The 19,808-nt window shown below is 44.6% G+C and overlaps 1 protein-coding gene across 3 annotated transcripts in view; it reads left to right on the top strand.

Annotated features, from left to right (window-relative positions):
- The window catches only part of PKP3 (plakophilin 3), an 84,019-nt gene extending 68,328 nt beyond the window's left edge, over positions 1–15,691 (top strand). For 2 of the 3 annotated variants that reach the window (XM_044270092.1, XM_044270090.1), the window contains 12 exons: positions 2,232–2,320; positions 2,878–3,548; positions 4,236–4,362; positions 4,936–5,140; positions 7,281–7,455; positions 7,845–7,962; positions 8,222–8,383; positions 8,477–8,662; positions 9,786–9,939; positions 10,550–10,742; positions 13,507–13,594; positions 13,707–15,691. In XM_044270092.1, the coding sequence (XP_044126027.1) occupies positions 2,232–2,320; positions 2,878–3,548; positions 4,236–4,362; positions 4,936–5,140; positions 7,281–7,455; positions 7,845–7,962; positions 8,222–8,383; positions 8,477–8,662; positions 9,786–9,939; positions 10,550–10,742; positions 13,507–13,594; positions 13,707–13,742 (2,204 nt within the window). In that variant the 3' untranslated portion in view covers positions 13,743–15,691. The remainder of the gene's footprint in view (positions 1–2,231; positions 2,321–2,877; positions 3,549–4,235; positions 4,363–4,935; positions 5,141–7,280; positions 7,456–7,844; positions 7,963–8,221; positions 8,384–8,476; positions 8,663–9,785; positions 9,940–10,549; positions 10,743–13,506; positions 13,595–13,706) is intronic. The other variant, XM_044270091.1, reaches the window with a different exon arrangement.
- The last annotated feature ends 4,117 nt before the right edge of the window (positions 15,692–19,808 follow it).

Raw genomic sequence — 19,808 nt, 5'->3', positions numbered from 1 at the left:
TGTTCGCATCCGTATGTCCATTCCAGGGATCCGCAAAAAAAAAGATAGAACATGTCCTATTCTTGTCCGTTTTGCGGACAAGAATTAGACATTTCTACAGGAGTAAAAAAAATTGTTGTGTTTTGCGGATCCTAGATTTGCGGACTGCAAGGCGGATATGGTCATGTGCATGAGGCCTTAGCCAGGGTATTTAGATACACGGCTAGGGCAGCAAATCGAATCTTTGCCCATTGAGAAGAAAAAGCCCAGCTACAACTCTGCCTAAGTCATGCTTTTAATCGGGCCTCAAGAACTCTCACAAGATCCCTCAGACAAAAGGAACTACTAAGAAGGATAAGGCCACCATCTTCTTTGTAACATGTTGTATGATTCACTTTCTATTTGGTACATTTGGCGAAGCCTTTTAACAGAGAACTGGCCCTTGTCGGCCATAGCAGCTTTCATTTTTCCACACCGGAATGAGCCATGATAGCAGATATCTGATTGGTTGTATGGGTAGCAAGCCATTTTTAAAAATGAAGCTCAATAATAAATGTCAGGCCGATTTTTATCCCTTATTACAGCTGCCCACACGGACTGGGTCACTGAGTTTTTGTAAAACTTTGGATGGGTGGAGGGCTGAGTGCTCTCTCGCTCTAATCACTGTGGGAGAGGAAGCAAGACACTCTCCGTAGAAAGTCTATGGGCCGTCTGGATTCCATCCCATGCAGCATGGAGAGAGAGCGCAATATGTGAGCACCTATTTCTCTTTGTTCTAGGGATTGCGGGGTCTCAGCACTCAGACCCCCACCAATGAAAACTTTTGATATGTCTCTGACATATCAAAAGTATCACACGGACTCTGTGACCCTTTAACATTGAAGACCCACTAAATTAGTCAATTTGAGTCTGGTGCGGTTTGTACGGCCACGCGGTACTCGGCAGCAACGTGACCTCGTCACTACTGCCATGTGGCCTTACCCTAATTGTATCACTGAGATTATCTCTATTATGGTCTACCATAGCAACATTTATTCAGCATTGCATAACAAGGGAGTATAGATACTACAATCTATAGTGTGGTACAACCGTAGCTAGTCTCTTATTAACACTTAGACACATAAGACTACAAAAAATGTTTTTTATTTTTTTTAGAACTTGCGCCATCCTTACGCGTAGGCTGTATCTGGTATTGCAGCATAGAACCACTGTAAATTTACCAGTAAATTAAACCAGGCACACTGCCTTGTAGGGCTAGGTCAGCTGAATATAATGATATCTTTCACTTAGCCATTGCTTCATTCTAGACAAAAAAAACTTCCAGTCCATATGCAAATGAGAGGTAAAGTGCACTGAGAGAACTACCATATGTAGTAGAAACCTGGGGAGGGGCTGGCAGAGGTAGCAGGAGAAGCAAAAGGTGCACAGGGTGGCTTCTTGGGCCTGCCCTTGGTGCAGTTAACTACTGATTTGCATGTGGATTAAAAGTGCCTTTTCTGCAGAATGAAGTGAAAGGTATCATTACATTGGGCTGAGCTAGCCCTACAAGGCATTGTACCTGGTTTACCAGTGGATTTCTTGGTAACACTCTCTTAAAGGTTGTCCCTGGATCTGAATAGTTTTGTAATTGCATGTAATAAAAAAATTAGAATAGCCATTAAGTTATTTAATTAAATGTATCTGTATAGCGCCACCTGCTGTATTTTATATTTTTTTTATTTCTTTGTCCTGCTCACTGAGAAGGCCGCACATGCTCCGTTTCATCCTTCCGCTGCCTTCTGGGTTGTGATAGGGAAAGCCGAGACACGCCCACGAGCTGTGATAGGGAGAGCCGAGACACGCCCCCTGAGCTGTGATGGGGAGAGCTGAGACACGCCCACTTAGCTGCAGCAGAAAAGACACTCCCCCTGAGCTGTCAGCTTGATCTAGATCTAGCAGAGCAATGAATGGGGAGATCTCTGGATCCATGTGAGGTACAGGGCTGGTTCTAGCTTTGTTAGAAAGAAATTGACATGTGCTATAATGTCTGATTTTCATATTTTTTAAAATTATTAATGGGATAGCCCATTTAGGATAAATGCCGATGAGTTACATCACCAGACATCGGCTGCACCTTTAGACGAGCAGCTTATCGGGAACGAGTGTGCGTAGGATCATTCATCCCCGATAATCTGTCCGACTATTAGGCCCTGTAAGCCTGCCATTTGGCTTTTCATGGTTTGACAGGTTTGGTTTTCTTCTTATCTTCACAGACGGCTACTCCTCTCGCTCCCAGTACAGTACTATGCCAAATTCCTACAGCTCCCGCTCCCAGGTCCTCAGCAATGATCAAAGGATATCTGTAAGTACCTGTTAAGGGAAGCCAGTGGGGTGGAGTGTGATATTAGTGAACACTGTAAATATAACACAAGTATCCGGTAATATACTTCTAATCCAGTACAAATACTGCCTTTAGTGCCATCTCTTCTCTCGTGTCACAACTCGTGCTTCCACTTTATGCTAAAATGAGTGATTCTTCAGGTAGCGCCATACTCTTCAAGAATGATCTGCTTTTCTTGGAACTGGAAAACATTTTACTAGCTGAATATTTAGAAATAATTAGTATAAAGGAGTTGTCTCATCAGTGACAACCCCTTTAAAAATGCAGACGTGGGGCGATCAGCAGATTGCCCCAGGTTATGCTCCCAGCAAACAGCTGATTTTTCTGGGGTAGACGTGGCCACCCAGTCATGTCCTGCACTATGACATTGTGGCCATTCAGACAGCTGCTCGGACAACAGGATGGACTCTAGAACTGGTGGGGGGGGGGGGGGCCCTCATTTATTTCGTTCATATGCCCTAATAGGAGTTGTCTTTCTATAAACACCCTGCAGAATAACTTTTGCTTGTTCTTTGCAGTCCGCCCGATCTTCTGGGTATGGCACCATGGGAGGCATGCGTACAAACTACTCTTCCCGCTCTGCTGTGGATCTTGGAGGAACACAAAGAATCAGTGTACCTCCACAGCAGCAAAGACAACAGCAATACTCTACCTATCGTCCAGCCTCCTACCATGAACGAGTGTACCCAAGCAAAAGAGAATATGATACCATGTCTCTAAGGTCTTTGCGCATTGGAGATGGTGAAGAAAGATACGACCACGGGTCTTCTAACTCGGGCTTCTATGCACGCCAGATGTCTTCTGCAAGCGCAGGGCCAGCAATACAAAGGTCTCTCTCTGGAAACCTTGTCCAGGATGGCGGCACCTCGTGGGTTGAACGAGCAGAGGTGGCACAGACTCGCACAATCCGGGCTCCTGCAATGCGCACCTTACAACGCTTTCAAAGCTCCAACCGTGCCCGGGTAGCATCTGGTTCTTACGGCACTTTGGCTTCAGTTGCCCCACAGCAGATTCAGCAGCAACAAAGTCTTGTAGGCAACAGTTATGTATCTAACGTAACTGAACACACCTCTCGGGCTCCTTCCATGCGGAGCCTGGCAGAGTCTGCGCACCAAGTGCAAGAATTAAGGGGCATGGATGTATTTGATGGAAACAAGAGTTTGATGAGTCAACATTCTTTTACTAGCGGGTAAGTCGCAGGCAAAACTATATAGGGTTCAAATAAACATTGATGGTTTAAAAAGGTTGTAGAAGATCAGAAAAGAGGACCCGCTTTTTCTTCAAGAAACTGCACCATTCTCGTGACAACTTGGGGCCCCTGTGCAAGCAGTTTATGGGTCCCCTTCCACCGGAATACCTGCAACTCATATCTTCTCAAATTTAAAATGATTAATGACTGTAAATGATCTCTTTTATCTCCCTATTATCCGTTAAACAATTTTTATTTTGCCTGCGGCAATGGGTAACATCACTGGTAGTCTAGGGTAGTGAAGGGGTCGGCTGGTCTAGGGCTGTAAAAGGGCTAGTGGTAATGCCCCCTTCTGAAGAGGATAGTAGTACAATGACTTGTAGACTAGGGAAGTGAAGAGTTTAATGATAACATCCTGGGTGGGCTAGGCTACTGAAATGATTGATGACATCCCTGGTGGTCTGTAGTCTGCTCATACACTGACTCGTCAATCACAGTGCAGCTCAGGCAATCTTCACCTTTTGTTTGTTGGCTGATGGGGGTGATGCAATGTCTGAGTAATCTATGAGAGACCCGTGGAAAGTGGGAGTAGTGATACTTGTTGTAAAACTCGGTGTGGCTACAGTGGGCCCCTCTGCCCCTGCCACGTTGTAATGTCACATGTTATAACAAATATAATATATTCAGGTTTGATGACATGAGCATGCCAACTGCTGTGAAGTATCTGGTGGCTGATGATGACCCAAGCCTGCAGGTCATAGGAGCAGCGTATATACAGCATCGGTGCTACAGTGATACAGAAGCCAAAAAGCAGGTGAGCCGTAGCTTTGAACGCATGGAGAATACAGGTGTGTTAGGCTACTTTCACACCCTTGTTTGGTGCGGATCCGTCTTGTATCTGCACAGACTGATCCGCACCGATAATGCAAACGCTTGTATCCGTTAATAACGGATCCGTTTGCATTATTCATAAAAAAAAAAAAAAGTTAAGTCAAAACGTTGGACGGATCCGTTTTCAATTGCACCATATTTTGTCAGTGAAAACTGATCCGTCCCCGTTGACTTACATTGTAAGTTAGGACGGAACCGTTTGGCTCCGCATCGTCAGGCGGACACCAAAACGCTGCAAGCTGTGTTTTAGTGTCCGTCTCAAAAGCGCAATGGAGACCAAACGCAGCCAAATTTGATGCATTCTGAACGGATCCTTATCCATTCAGAATGCATTGTGGCTTAACTGATCCGTTTTGGGCCACTTGTGAGAGCCCTGAAACGGATCTCAGAAACGGACCCAGAAACGCCAGTGTGAAAGTAGCCTTACACTGCGACCATTGTCCTCGGGATCCTTTCTTGGCTCCATCAATAACTTTTAATACTATACATTTTCCAGGCTCGAAGCTTGCAAGCTATACCAAGGCTAATAAAGCTCTTTAATAACCCAAACCAAGAGGTACAACGCCATGCTACAGGAGCCATGCGTAATCTTATCTACGACAATACCGATAATAAAATAGCGCTTGTGGAAGACAATGGTGTAAATGAGCTTCTACGGGCACTGAAAGAGCCAGATGATGAGCTCCGGAAGAATGTGACGGGTACGTTCTAAGCACGTCAACTTTTCTAAATTAAATCTTTTTTCTATACATCTATATGTTTGATATATATATATATTGGATGCAGACCCTGATTGGAAGGGTACCGTTTAAAGGAGGATTCTCATTTGGGACAATGATGGCATATCACTATATTATGTCATCAGGGCCAAATAGGTGCGAGTCCCACCTCAGGGAACTTCCTTTTATCTCCAGACTGGGGACTGGGGTCCCTGAAGTAACCGAGCTTGCTTTCCTCTTACTGTCGTGGGACTTCTGACAATAGACAAGCACACTTGCTCATCTATATTTGGATGTCCCATTGTGGTGAATGGAAGTGTGGCTATTTTCAGAACTCCCACAGTTTAAATGGAGGGTGTCGGTGTATGCACTGCCGTTCTTCCTTCACTTTGAGGGCCCTGAGAAGAGGACCAGGTTGCGGCGGCGGTGCCCACACCTGACATTGATGGCATATCCTAGTGATATGCCGTCAATGTCTCAGAAGGGAGTGCCCCTTTAATACATTGTTTAACAGAAACTCGTCGTTTGCTTTGGGGCCACTGAACCAATAGCATGCCTTACATAGCGGAGGTTAGCTTTCTAAAGATGCCCCTGTGAAAACCGGCCTTTTGGGATTGGCTAGAAAAAGTAGAATTTACTGGAGAAAAATGCGGGATTCATGCCCAGTAGCATCAGATTCATGCATAAGAAGCCGAGGATAATACATCTCGCTTCGATGCACATGTGTATGGTCCTCGGCTTCATATGTGCAATGCACACGTGTCCTCTGCGGTGGATAAGAGTCTGACTTTTCCTAGCTAATCCCATAGTAGTCTCTTTTCACAGGGACATCTTTAGAAAGCTAAATTCCCGCTGCCTGAAGGTCAAATCGAAGTTGAGGCAGCTTTCCAATTAATTCACGCCTTTCTTCTTCTATGCCAACGTTTTAGCACCGATGAGCCTTCCTCAAGCATGGGTGAATAAAGGCGTGTATTAATTGGAGTGCTGCCTCAACTTCTACTTGTCTAGTGTGGAGGACTCTGGTCCTGGTCCTGCTGGTTGCACATTATATCCTTGTCCAGCTCTGCAGACCTCCATGAAGCTGCTAAAAGGCAAGCTGATGCATTCGGTCAGGGCCTCATGCACACGGCCGGTGTGCGGCCGTTCCGTGCATTGGGGACCGCAATTTGCGGTCCCCAATGCACGGGCAACATCCGTGAGGCGGCCGGGACGGATCGTGACCCATTCAACTTGAATGGGTCCGTGATCCGTCCGCACCATAGAAAAATTGAACATGTTCTATTTTTTTTTGCGGTGCGGAGGTCCAGACAGAAACACCACAGAAGCACTCCGTAATGCTTCCGTGGGCTTCCGATCCGTGCTTCCGTTCCGCAATGGGTGCGCATCCGTGACGCGGGGTGCACACGGCCGGTGCAGACCTGTTGTATGCGGGCCGCAATACGGCCATGGCTAGGCAACGGCCGTGTGCATGAGGCCTAAGAAAGAGCTCATATAAATGGGTAATGCTTTGGCGTCAGTAGTGACAGAGGGAACACTGCCTATGCACTACCAGTGGGATGATATACAGTATAAGTGGTACACCGAACTAACTTCTATGACGTGGTCAAAAAGAAGACTTTGTATGAAAATGATAAAAAAAATAATTGGCACGGTCTAGACAAGTTGTGGTGAACCTATGGCACGGTTGCCAGAGGCGGCACTCAGAGCCCTCTCTGTAGGCACCCGAGCCCAGGAAAAAGTCTATAGCGTGCCAATATGCCTTAGACATTTCCCGCTATTTATCAGCGCAGGGAACGCTATGAATGGCACAGGTGGCGCATTGAATGTAGGCAGGCTATTATAGCTACATGATAAAGTACATGGAAGATATACTATACTGGACTGTAGTATTCACGTTAAATTGCGATGTTGGCACTTTGCAATAAATAAGTGGGTTGTAGTTTGGGCACTCGGTCTCTAAAAGGTTCACCATCGCTGGTCTAGACATTTCAACAGCAAATAGATATTTAGATGATTTCCACATATTCTTATGGTAGCCCTTTCTAAAATCTTATGCACTAAATAAGGACAGAGAGCGCTAGGTTTGCAAAGTTCTAGTGATTTTTGTGTTCGTCTCTTTCAGGAATTTTGTGGAATTTGTCATCAAGTGACAACTTGAAATCAAGATTGGCACGTGATACTCTGGGACCTTTAACAGATCGTGTGCTGTCTCCATTGTCTGGATCTCCAGGATCTGCTCTTATCCAACAGAACGCATCAGAATCTGAGATCTTTTACAATGCCACTGGCTTCCTCAGGTAAAATGGCTGCTTAGCTCTTCGAAGGCTATGTTCTCACCAGCATCAGAAGCTTTGAAGCCTCTGCTGCAGATTCCATATTTGACAGGAAAAATAAGATGACAGGCAGCACTATTTTTCCAGTCACAATGACTGTAAACTTATCGAGACCTGACTAACTCCATTGTAAGTCAAGTCAATGAGGGCTGTCTGGCGCCTGATGTATCCTTTGTGCGATGGATCTGGTATGGCATACTGGTTTTTCTTTATATATGGAAACCATGACACAGATGTGGAAAGAACCTAAACCAGTCTTTTCTTGTGGATGGAGTGATAATAGGATGGGCTAAGGTTACTGTGATAGTTTGGAATATTGTACATTATCAGCATTCTCCATTACTCTGATGTAGGAACCTGAGCTCAGCTAATGAGGAGACGCGTCAGAAGATGCGTGATTGCCCTGGTCTGCTGGAATCCTTGGTTGGCTACACAAACCAGGCATTACAAGCTGGAAAAGCTGAAGACAAGGTGAGAAGTAGTTACTGTAAGGTCGCGGCCAACAACTAAACATCTTGATATGTTACCAGGGGCAGTATTTCTTCACACCTTGAAGGAAAAAGCTCCTTAGACCTTAGATGAGAGATCTGTATATTCTAGCTATAGTTATTGTGTATTAGTATACAACCTTGGCAGAGGTAATTTGATTGACTGACTGCAAAAGAGCTACACTAGATTCATCTTGAATTTTCTCTAGAAAATGATGATTTTTTTTTAAAATGTTTTCTAGAGTGTGGAAAATACAGTATGTGTACTGAGGAACTTGTCTTACCGACTTTATGATGAAATGCCACCATCCAGTCTGCAAAGGCTAGAAGGGACCCAGCGGGGACGGACTACAGCTGGAGATGCCATAGGATGTTTCACCCCACAGAGTCGCAAACTTAAAGAGGTAAATTCATGAGGGTAACTCTTTGTGATTGATGTTGTCACTGCTATTTCTTTATAGAGTACAACTGTCATTTTCTTTCTCTACCACCACCAGCAGCAGCAGGGCACGGACTATGCAACCTTTGCCGAGATCTCTAAGGATCCAAAGGGAATGGAGCTACTGTGGCACCCACAGATAGTCAACCTGTACAACCGGCTACTGCAGCAGTGTGAACTCAACAGGCATACCACAGAGGCAGCCGCGGGGGCTCTACAGAACATCACTGCTGGAGACCGCAAGGTACGTAGCTCGTATGCTTTATTTTTCAGGTTAAAGGAATCATTATATTAAAGCTTTTTCAGCGTTCGAACAACTTGGCTACTCTCTGCCGTGACCCATTGGATTACTACTAAAAGTTAATCAAGTTTTTAAGTTAATCAAGTTAAATGTGATTTAATGCTAAAAATACTTGTCTTTATGCACAGTGTATCCCAAAAGGTTGTGTATGGACAACAAACAGTTAACACTGGTAGTCTTTAGCCTAGTTTGCAGGGTGATGGAATTTTAGCTGAGCAAAGAGACTGAAAAGCTGTCAGAGACAACAACTCAACAGAGAGAGCAGGTGTAGGACCATCAAGGCTGTGCCACGTTTATATTTTTCTGCCGGTCACTGAAGGCTGAAGTCTCACACAGTCCATGCAATCTCAGCAGTCACCTCTCACAATGCCACACAGCTCACATGGTCTCAAAGCTGGCCTCTCTCAGGGTTGACGTCTCGCACAGTTGCCCAGACACTTTACTCAGCCAACTCAACATCTCTCCCTCAGTGATCACACTCTAGCTCCACTGTACCTTTCTATTACTTGTGGACCTCCTGGTTGCCATCTTAACTTCATGAGATCCACCAGCTTCCATTCAGAATCGTCAAGCTCAGGCCCACTGCACATTCCAAGAGCAGATCCCTTACATCCTCTTGGGGTTACACCATATACAACACCCTGTATGGTGGAAAACTCTACCCCTGTCTAAACTCCCCTCTGCTCCTTCCTATCAATGTTGTGGTACAGTACTTCAGGACAACACTACACACACCTATGTCATTATTGGGATCTTCCAAGGCTTTCCCTGACTCTAGCACCTCCTCCTGCAAGCTGGCAGTCAGGAAACTATCATTACCAGCTACTCTGAATGGACATGGCAGATCTGAATTTGCCTGGCTGCCCACTATACCATGGACTACAGAGTAGTGGATAGAGGGGATGGTGACGCTTACCTCTCTTACAAGCTTTCAGTTGTTCTTAACCTTATGTGCGTATCCAGATTATGAGGTACAAACACCAGAGAAGAATGCAGTACCAATTGTACTTTTTCAAAGCCATGTTTAAAGCGTCCATAGTTAATTGTGCATTTGTATTTTTTACAGTGGGCAGCCGTTTTGAGCCAGGTGGCATTGGAACAAGAACGTATTCTTAACCCAGTTTTGGATCGTTTGAGGACTGCAGATCACAGCCAACTGCGTTCTCTCACAGGTCTTATCCGCAACTTGTCTAGACATGCCAAAAACAAGGATGAGATGTGTGAGTACTCAATCTATGGCGCTCCCATGCCTTCCTCTCCTTTATAAACAGAGTGGTCCACGAAAATGAGCTCACCTCCAGCGATAGTATGACAAGATGAACGAGCAAGTTTTTTTTTTTAATTTCCCACAAGTCACAAAAGATGCTGAAAGTGGTCCCCGATCACATCTCTGACCCTTTTGGGCACGTCGGAATATGTTGGCTGATACTGCTTGCAGCTCTTCAACGGTAATGCTGGAGAAGACTAAATGTTCTGCTTTTTCCAACAAGATGAAGCAAGATGCCAAACCTCACAGAACTCACTGGCACGGGTTCATGAACTGTTTATGGAGGAGCGAACTGTGAGCGAGGGGTTATGGCCACCACATTCCCCAGACTTGTCCACAAACATCACAAGCACTATCTGTAGCATCACAACCCACCGTGAACGAATACCACTTTCAGCATCTTTTGTGACTTGTGGGTAATAAAAAATAAAAAAATAATCCACTTGCTCGTTCGTCTCGTCATACTATCGCCGGAGGCGGGCCACTATTTAGTGGGCAACCATCTATTTAACTACATAAGTGTTAGTGTATACCCATATGATCTTTCCTCTCTTGATGTATAGCCACCAAGCTTGTGAGTCACCTTCTCGAGAAGCTTCCTGGTGAAAGCACAGACAAGAGCCCTCCTTGCGAAGTCATAGTGAACATAATTGCCGTGCTCAATAATCTGACTGTAGCTGGACCCCTGGCAGCCCGAGATATTGTATACTTCAATGGGCTCAGCAAATTGATGTACATAAAGAGGAAGCGAGATAAGTAAGTTGGAGGCAACAGGTTTTCACAGCACTCTTTCATAGTCCATATTGCTTATGAATGAATTACCTTTACTTATACAGTGCCACTTAAGCCCACCTATTTCGCTTGGACCATCTGAGCATCCAATGTGTATGGAGACCGCCTGACTCTCCTATGAATGCAAATGTTGAGGAAGAAAATGCTCAAGCTTCCTTAAACGCCTAATCCCTTTGTTCTCTGGAAGATAAACGACTGCCACGGGTGTCTAGCAGGAGATTAAAAGCATTGGACCATCTTACACATTGGCTGCATATTGCTAAGATAGGCCACCACCAGTGTCAAATAGATGTGTGTCTCACCTTTGGGAGCTGCACCTGTCTCTAGAAAGGGGCCTCCAAAGTGAAAGAAGACACACCGTGCAAATGCGGCCACCCTTCGTTCACTTGTATCGGAGTGGCAAAAATAGCCGAGCACATTACTTACGGAACTGCCATAAAGGTGAATAGAGAGGTGGCCACGCTTGCACAGTGCACTCTCCGTTCACTTCTATGGGAGTTCCAGAAAAATCAGAGAAACTGCCATAGAAGTGAATAAAAAGCACGCTATGCATGCACAGTGTGCTCTCCTTTGGGGGGCCACGTTCAAGAGATAGGTCCAATACCTATGTGACATTGGTGGCATATCCTAACAATATGTCCTCATTGTTTGAAATAGGCCAACCCCTTTAATCTACTCTCCAATTGAGAAGACATGCATGTTCAGAGAGATTCCAGATTTTAAGTAGCTGTTCCTTATCCGTTTTTGATGGAAGATGTGACCACTATGGAAACAGCATGAGGTAATGATAACCTCAGCTCATGTTGGCACCATCCTCCTTCCTCTAAAAAGCAGGGAAATACTCTGAGGTTCAGTGGCGTGAGGGGGTCAGCAAGTGCTTGGTTCCTTCATTCCCAGGCTGTCTCTGGTGTGATGATGTGAACTAATACCAGTTATTCCCTTGAAGACCTCTAATGCCCATTTTCGCTGACTGAAAATCATGGGATCATCATAGGATCATTGTTCTTGGTTTACTGTGGAGCTATAGACGCTAACTATGTGTCATAGTTATCCTTCTGTCAGGTTCATACAGAATCTGAAAGAAAAAAACAAAACGTATGTGTCGCTGTATGAAAACTGAGGCATACAGACGCATGGTAGGGCTGACAAGAGATCTATGGGAGCCATATTCTGTTTCGATACCACTTAGAGTAAGTGGTCTTACATTCACCTTGGCTTTTGCAGTACATCTAGCTCAATCAGGCCAAGTGCCCCCAAGTGACAACACGTCCTACCCAAGTACCTCCTTGGAAGCGATCAGTGATAAGTGTCAACAAATAAGTCTATTCTCATGGCGCTGTCCAAGGCTTTATTACAGGCCTCCATCAGACGTTTCTTCAGATTTGATGGAAAGAATCTTCCGGTCAAACATGACAGACGCCACATTTAGACCCATGATGCGTGGAAATTAATTTTTAAATTAAACTCTGCCCTAACAAAAATATAGGAGAATACAGCACTACATGCTTATTACATCCTGTGATGTCTCCTCTGATGTAGACTTTTTTTTTTGCTTTTCTCCATTCGTCCCAGATTGCCATGATGACTTCTTCCAACCATGTCTTGTCTAAGCAGAGTTTGCCCCACAGACATCTTATGTTCCTCTCTTTTCCATCCTAATTCTCTTGCCACCCTCGATACTGTGCTCCCCAATTCTGCCAAATACTATACTGCAGAAACGGATATTCACCCTGAAAATACTTGTACCAGACAAATAGTGCTCCCTTCAATCCCTGCCCAGCAAACCGTGCCCCTGACAGTAATAGCGCCACAGTCAGTGTCCACAAAAGTTGTCAAGATGATACTATGCCATGGTTCCCCCCCGTAATAGTGCTCCCAAAAGTCCCACCAATAGTAATAATTCCTTGAATGCCCTCACTAGTAATAGTGTCCCCAATTGTAATAATGCCCCCCCCCCCCAGAGTGTCCCTATCAGTAGTAGTCCCCTCCATAGTGTGCCCAATAATAATGCCCCTCATGGTCCCCTAGTAGTAAAAATTCCTCTCTATTGTGTCGCAGTAATAATAAACTCTCCTTACTTCCCCCAGTAGTAATAATGACCCCGTAGTGTCCATAGTAGTAGTAAAGACCACCATAATGTCCTCAGTAGAAATAAACCCACCATAGTGCCCCCCTGTACTAATAAACCCACCATAGTGCCCTCAGTAGTAATAAAAGCCCCATAGTGCCCTAGTAGTAAAAATGCCCCCCATAGTGAGTGTCTTCACTATTAATAAAGCGCCCCCTTTAGTGCCCACAATAGTTATAAAGCCCCTGCTTCCCAGTAGTAATAGTGACTCCCTATATAGTGGCCTAATAGTATGCGCCCCCCAAAATGGTAAATGAAAATAACAAAATCAAATACAACCTTATGTCGTTCCATGCTGCTGTCCCCGAATCAGGACATGGGTATCTTACAGATTGTGTCTTGGCTCAGGTGGTCGAAATGACCAGATTGCGCTGCCTGCTTCGTCCTTCTGGCCTAGCGGCTTATAAGAATGAACAGTTGGGCAGAGAGCCCTTCTGTAGTATTCTAGTGTTGTATATGGAGTGGCACTAGCAAGCAGCTCGACACCAGGGCAGCGTTGCACACACCCCCATACCCTGTGGCACATACCCCCTGGGGTACACTGATCTAGATGACCCTCTGTGACAGGTCACTAAGACTTTACCCCTATCTTCTCTCCAGCCCAGACAGTGAGAAGTGTTCCCGAGCTGCTTCCAGTCTTCTGACAAACATGTGGCAGTACAGCAAGCTGCACCGGGACTTCAAGGCGGTGAGTAATCTGATTATTGTGATACAGGTCATATCCCAGCAATAACCCCTTACCCACTGCACCATCCAAACGCAAACCTGCCATCTCTCAACCTCTCGTTCTGCTTTCACAGAAGGGATACCGGAAAGAAGATTTCCTTAGCTCATGATATGTTCTCGGCCAACCACACTAGTGCCTACTTCCTTCTTCTCCGCCGAAGATCACTGAGAAAGCACTGATTCACCGAGTACTTCCCCGACCGCGCTTGTACATTTTGGCACTCTAAATGCAACACAGCAGTGTTTGTGGGGGGCAGTGTGTATATCTAGATGGGGGAAGGGGTTAAAAAGAAGTAGATAAGTGCATCTGCTTTTATTTTGTATAAAAAAAAAATAGAAAATGAAATAAATGAAAATGAATGTATGGGCTTGTATGTAAAACATAAACTTGACCTTTGGGTGTGTCTGGGTTTGTATATTTAATACATGCGAACACGTGCTAAGCTGGAGAACTAATGCTTGCTGATTTTGTACTTTTCTGTAGGTAACTAGCCTGGTCGGTGGGCTCCCGACATGTCGTCTGTTTTAGCAAACGCTTGTATTGCATCTTTTTCTTCGAACTATGCATTTGGCTGTCCTCCTAGAAATGTATGAATACTTTAAAAGGGATTTCCAGGTTTGTAATATCAATGGCTTATATCAGGCATGCTCAAACGGCGGCCCTCCAGCTGTTGCAAAACTACAACTCCCAGCATGCCTGGATAGCCTACAGCTATTAGGGCATGCTGGTAGCTGTAGTTTTGCAACAGCTGGAGGGCCGCAGTTTGGGCATCCCTGGCCTATATCATTGCGGTGGGTCTGACTCCTACCGATCCGATGCTTGATAGGACTATGGGAGTTTGTGTGAGTGCCACGGCGTCTATTTAGTAGTGGCAGTGCAGAGTACCGCGGCTTTATATTATTCAAGTCATCAGGGGCATGTAGGTAAACAAATGATGAAACCGCAGCACTTGCTCCTGGTCATCAATACTCCAAACCTGGAAAACCCCTTTAACAACTGGGCGTTACCCTTCTCCGTGTCAGTGAGGCGTGTCCCTGTACACTATGACACTGTCCAATCAGTTTTCAGAGTTTGAGTATGTACAGACAATACCGTATTGACAAGAGGAATAGTGACAGCCAGTCGTTTAGTATATTTATACAATTCAAGGAGGAATAAGAGAGGATTGTCACACTGCAGCTCCTCTCAAAAAAAAATAAAAAATTTAAAATCTAATCCAGTACATAGAAATCCTGTTCAGCTGCTGTAGTTCTAGACGTTTCTAGGTGGAGCTGAGTGATGGCCGATATGGCCACCGCTACCGTCTGCTCCTCAATTGTATGGGGATAAATAGATTTGCCATTGCGGAGACTAGTAAAGCTGGCTGACAACCCATACGGGAGATGGAATGGAAGCCATATTGGTTGTCACTTACTGAAAAAAAAAAAGGCGCTGAATGTAATTTTTCAGTCGGGGATGTATTTACTGGTGATTTTATTTTTTTACGTAAAAAGCTGTTTAAAGGAGTTGTCCAGGATTAGAAAAACATGGCTGCTTTCTTCTAAAAACAGCACCACGCCAGCCAACAGGTTGTGTCTGACATTGCAGCTCAGCTCCATTAGAGTCAATAGGGCGGAGCTGCGATACCGCACACGAGGTGCGGTGCCGGAAGAAAGCAGCCAGGGTTTTTACTATTTTATTTCTACCCCTGGTTTGTAAGAAAACCATTTCCAGGAGCCAAGTGCTTAATATTTTCTTGACTGTCTTTTTTAAGTAAATGTTATAAAATGCTGATGTGGGTGCGGGCGGTAAATAAATTCCCAGTGTGACTGTTGGTAGATGTGTGTATGGCCTGGGCAGCTGCGGGTAGATTCAGCATAGAACCTCCTTTCCCTTTAGGATTTATGCAAATGAGAATAATACACTGTGTTGTTTTTGTTTAGTTTTTTTTTTTTATCTCGAGGGGAGCGTTCCCCTTCGTGCTTATGTTCTTGCTCCAACGTGCCTTATTCCTTCCCCTATCATCCTTGTGAAATTATAGCACAGTGTTCCGGTACACAATAAAAGTTTTGAACTCTATGGGCGATTGTCGTGTGTTTTGTGATGTGACTTTTAAGGGTTAAGTGTGGGAACCCTGTGAAGGAGGAGGCCTCACATTCCTGGGCGGAGGTGGAATCTTCTCACAGATTTCCTTGCCTTGCTGGGGCCTGTCTTATGACAGGATCCCCGGAGGTCAAGACTGCCTTACGTACTTCAGATATTTAGTGTGTGCAGTTCAAGGACAAAACTCGTTATTTGCTGTCTGCTCGTTAGTTAGTCGCTCACAGCCTTTCCGTCTTTATCCAAAATAAAAGTTCCAAAAAATAGTATAAAAAAGCAAATTGGTCAAATAAACCATCCTGACAGTAATCACTTATATTCAAAAGTGTAAAATTCTTCCACTATAATCTCTTCTCCGTTGTGTCCTGTTTGTGGACCTTCAGCCTGGAAACGATCATCAAGTTGCTGTTGGTGGATCTGCAAAATACGGATGATGTCCATATTGCATCCCGTTGACTTCGATGGGCCCGAGGTCTGCAGTTTGTGGACTAGTATAGGACCTGTTCTATCCCTTGGACGTACGGATCCAGAAGGCACAAGGATCATCTTTTTGCTTCCACATCCATATGTCCGTTCTGCAAAAAGACCCAAAGGGACCTATTTGAAAAAAGTGGGTCTGCAAATAAAATGCGGACAGCACACAGACCACATCCGTATTTTGCAGATCTGCGATTTGCGGCCCACGAAACGGACACGGTCGTGTGCAAGAGGCCTTATTCCATTTAGCATTTTGAGTGCATAATGAATAAGGCTCCCTACACGTGTATTTTGACCACACAAAAAAATAAAGGAAAACTGTAACCTCTTTTTATTTATTTTTTGGCCACCTGCAGTTTTTGCTATGTTTATGTGGCGTGTTATCTGGCATTTTTTGCACACAGTAGTCCAGATCTTGTAGAGGGTGTAAACGTAGACAGGAGGTCTAGACCTGCACTAGATTTATCACAGGGGCTCAGGCTGGATGATAAATGTAATTTCGCTGGCCTACGGAGACAGAATTTTCCGCTAGAACTGTGGTGAAACTTTAACGCGTGCTGTGTTTTTTTAAAAGAAGCCAGAGATATACAAAAAAAATGCCATCTGATGAACAAAAAACAAAAGATTGTGAGTCCTGCGTTTCATACTCCCACAGACCTTCACATCTGGAGCTGGTGTTTTTACTACGCCGCCCCCCCCCCCTTTAAAAAAAATTCCACTGAATGCACAAAAGTGCAGAAAAACTCCAGTGTGTGAATGTACCCTCACTGTTGGGAATGAGTAGAGGGGGTTGGTTGCTTCTTTTAGACCTGGGATGGCCAACCTAAGGGTCTCCAGCTGTTGCAAAACTACAACTCCCATCATGCCCAGACTGCCAACAGCTATCAGCTTACAGCAGGGCATTGTGTGAGTTGTAGTTTTACAACAGCTGGAGAGCCGCAGGTTGGCCATGCCTGTTTTAGACCCTAATGCTTGAATATGTAATGTATGCAGCAGGTTATAGAGCAGGAGAAGATGAGCAGATTGATATTTAGTTGTATAGGAAAAGATTCAGTAAAACTTGTATATAATTCACTGCATATTCTGGGCTTTGAAGTCCAGGAGGTGGTCCTATCAGTGATTGACAGACTTCCCCCTCTGACTGTGCATACAGATAGCTGTCAATCACTGATAGCTCCGCCTCCTTGACTTCAAAGCCTAGAATATGCAGGGATTTAAATGAATTCATTATAAATTATACTGAAACTTTTTCCATAAAAACATATCAATCTGCTCAGCTCCTCCTGCTCTATTCTGGGCTTTAAAATCAAGGAGGCAGTCCTATCAATGATTGATAGCCATCTGTTTACACAGTCATAGAGGGAAAGCTGTCAATCACCAATAGGACCGCCTCCTTGACTTCTAATGCCAGAACAAGCAGGAAATTAAATGAACTAATTATAAGTCAGTCATGCTGAATATCTTCCCATAAAACTAAATAAATCAATCTGCTCAGCTCCTCCTGGCCTATAACATGCTGCCCTCAGCTGAGACACCATGTTGAACATGACAGTTTTACTTTAAACCTAGGGCCGGCCCAGGAGGATGGTGTATGGCATGCACCGCCCCTGAGGATCTGCAGTAGGGGCCTGGGTACTTTTACTAATTCACCCTAACATTTAACAACAAATCTGCTAAGTTGGGATGTGGGGGTACTATTTCTTTTTCTGGAGAGTACCTAATAGGTGTAAGGAGTCCTATAGGCCGTGCAATGCTCCTCTGGGAAATAGGTATGCAAATTAGCGATTTTCCTGATGTAAAGTAGCTATCTAACTCTCTAGACCCCCTCGTAAACATGCATCCTCGGATCAGTCATGTAAGCATGCTTACTTCCATAGAGGGAAGGGGGTGAGTAGCGACTAGGCACCTGCGGGGCTGCTTATCTCCTACAGAAGGCATCGGCAACCTTTTGGCGCTCTCTAGCTGTTCTGAAACTACAACTCCCATAATGCCCCATTCACTTCTATAGGAGTTAGAAGAACAGTCAAGCATGAGTGCTGATCGACTTCAGGACACCTTCCTATAAATCCCCGTTTCAAGTCCATTGCAGAATACAGACTGGCCGATTTCTGCTTTATTTTGCTTTCTCTGTAACATGTGCCATCTCTTATTTCCATAAGTAATTGGTAATATGGAAGTAAATAATCGGGGAATGACCTATTGGACTATTCTGCACCTACTCCTGTATCCCGGCACGGAATGTAGTCTGCTATGTCACTCTTGTGGTATGTTGCTGAATGTGCTTATAGGTTACCTATTATACATGTGTAGCGCAGATTATTATTCTTGGCTCGCCGTACTCAACCTTTCTCCTAGTTAGCATTTATCTTTTGAAAATGTTTTTACGGTGTTAATTTTTTACTCCTACACAACCGTGGCCTCGCTTTTACGGGTGTAATCTGCACCTGTAGCTGATAGTTTGTGTTTTAAAACATTTATAGTGGTTTATTTTTTATTTTTTTTATTCACCACAAATTAATTTTTAGAATTGTAGGGGCAGGAAACGATGTATATTATAGACTAATATAACAAATTAAGGGGGTTAGTAAAAGAAGACTAAACTAGACCATGTAAGGCTAATTTCATAGGAGCATGATATGGGTGCAGAAAGTCCCCACCAGGCTACGGCTCTAACTGCCTATAGGCTCATGGGCCCTGGTGCAAGCGTTCAGCTTGGTCCCCACTTTCCCCAGTGCTTTGTGGCCAGGGGCAGGGGAGCACATAGCTTTAGTGCTGCCTAATTAAAAAATTCTAAAAGTTTAAATGGCACCCCCCCCATGCCAAATTCGTGCCCTAACCCCTTCCCTCCAGCCAGAGGTGTAAACTGACCATCAAGAACGTTCTATAATACCTGTGTTTTATTATGCGGCACAAGGGTCTTTGGCCCCCTCAGGCTCCTGAGCCCGGTATCGACTGCTACCTCTGCATCTCCTATAGCTACGCCCTGCTCCTAGGGATTTATGGTCGATTCGGGTCATTAGACCGGTGGTCATGATGGGACATGCAGATTTTGTTCATGTGAAACTGGCCAAGAGTTAAAGGGGTTGTCTAGAATTGGAAAAATATGGTAGCTTTTTTTTCTAAAAATATTGCCACCCCTGCCCACAGCAGCTTAGTCCTATTCACTTGTTGGGTATTGCTCCAGTGAAGGAGCCTTCCCATCTAGACAGTTATGGCATATCCACAGGATATTCCATAGATGTCCAACAGGGCAACTTTGGGATCCACTCCAATTTTGAGAATGGGGACCCAAGAATGGAGAAATGGTCTTGTATGCATTGCATCTATCGGACTTCTGAAAATAGTTGAACATGCTTGCTCCGCAATTTCAAAACTCCCATAGAAATGAATGGAGAGTAATAAGGTAGAAGTTCAGCTCACCAGTGTCTTCTTTTGGAAGCACGGAATTACGGAGGAAGATAACCAGCAGAAATAGACTGAGATTTCCAGCTTCCATAAAACCACATAATCTTTATTAAATCCAATACATCCAAAGGTGTGGACACATAACACAACTGATGCGTTTTGGGCTACATAATAACCCTTTCGTCTTAGTATATAGCCCAAAACGCATCAGTGG

This window comes from Bufo gargarizans, chromosome 10, assembly GCF_014858855.1.
Source record: "Bufo gargarizans isolate SCDJY-AF-19 chromosome 10, ASM1485885v1, whole genome shotgun sequence".
NCBI classification, from domain to species: Eukaryota; Metazoa; Chordata; class Amphibia; order Anura; family Bufonidae; genus Bufo; species Bufo gargarizans.
This window is presented reverse-complemented; position numbering and strand designations above follow the sequence as displayed.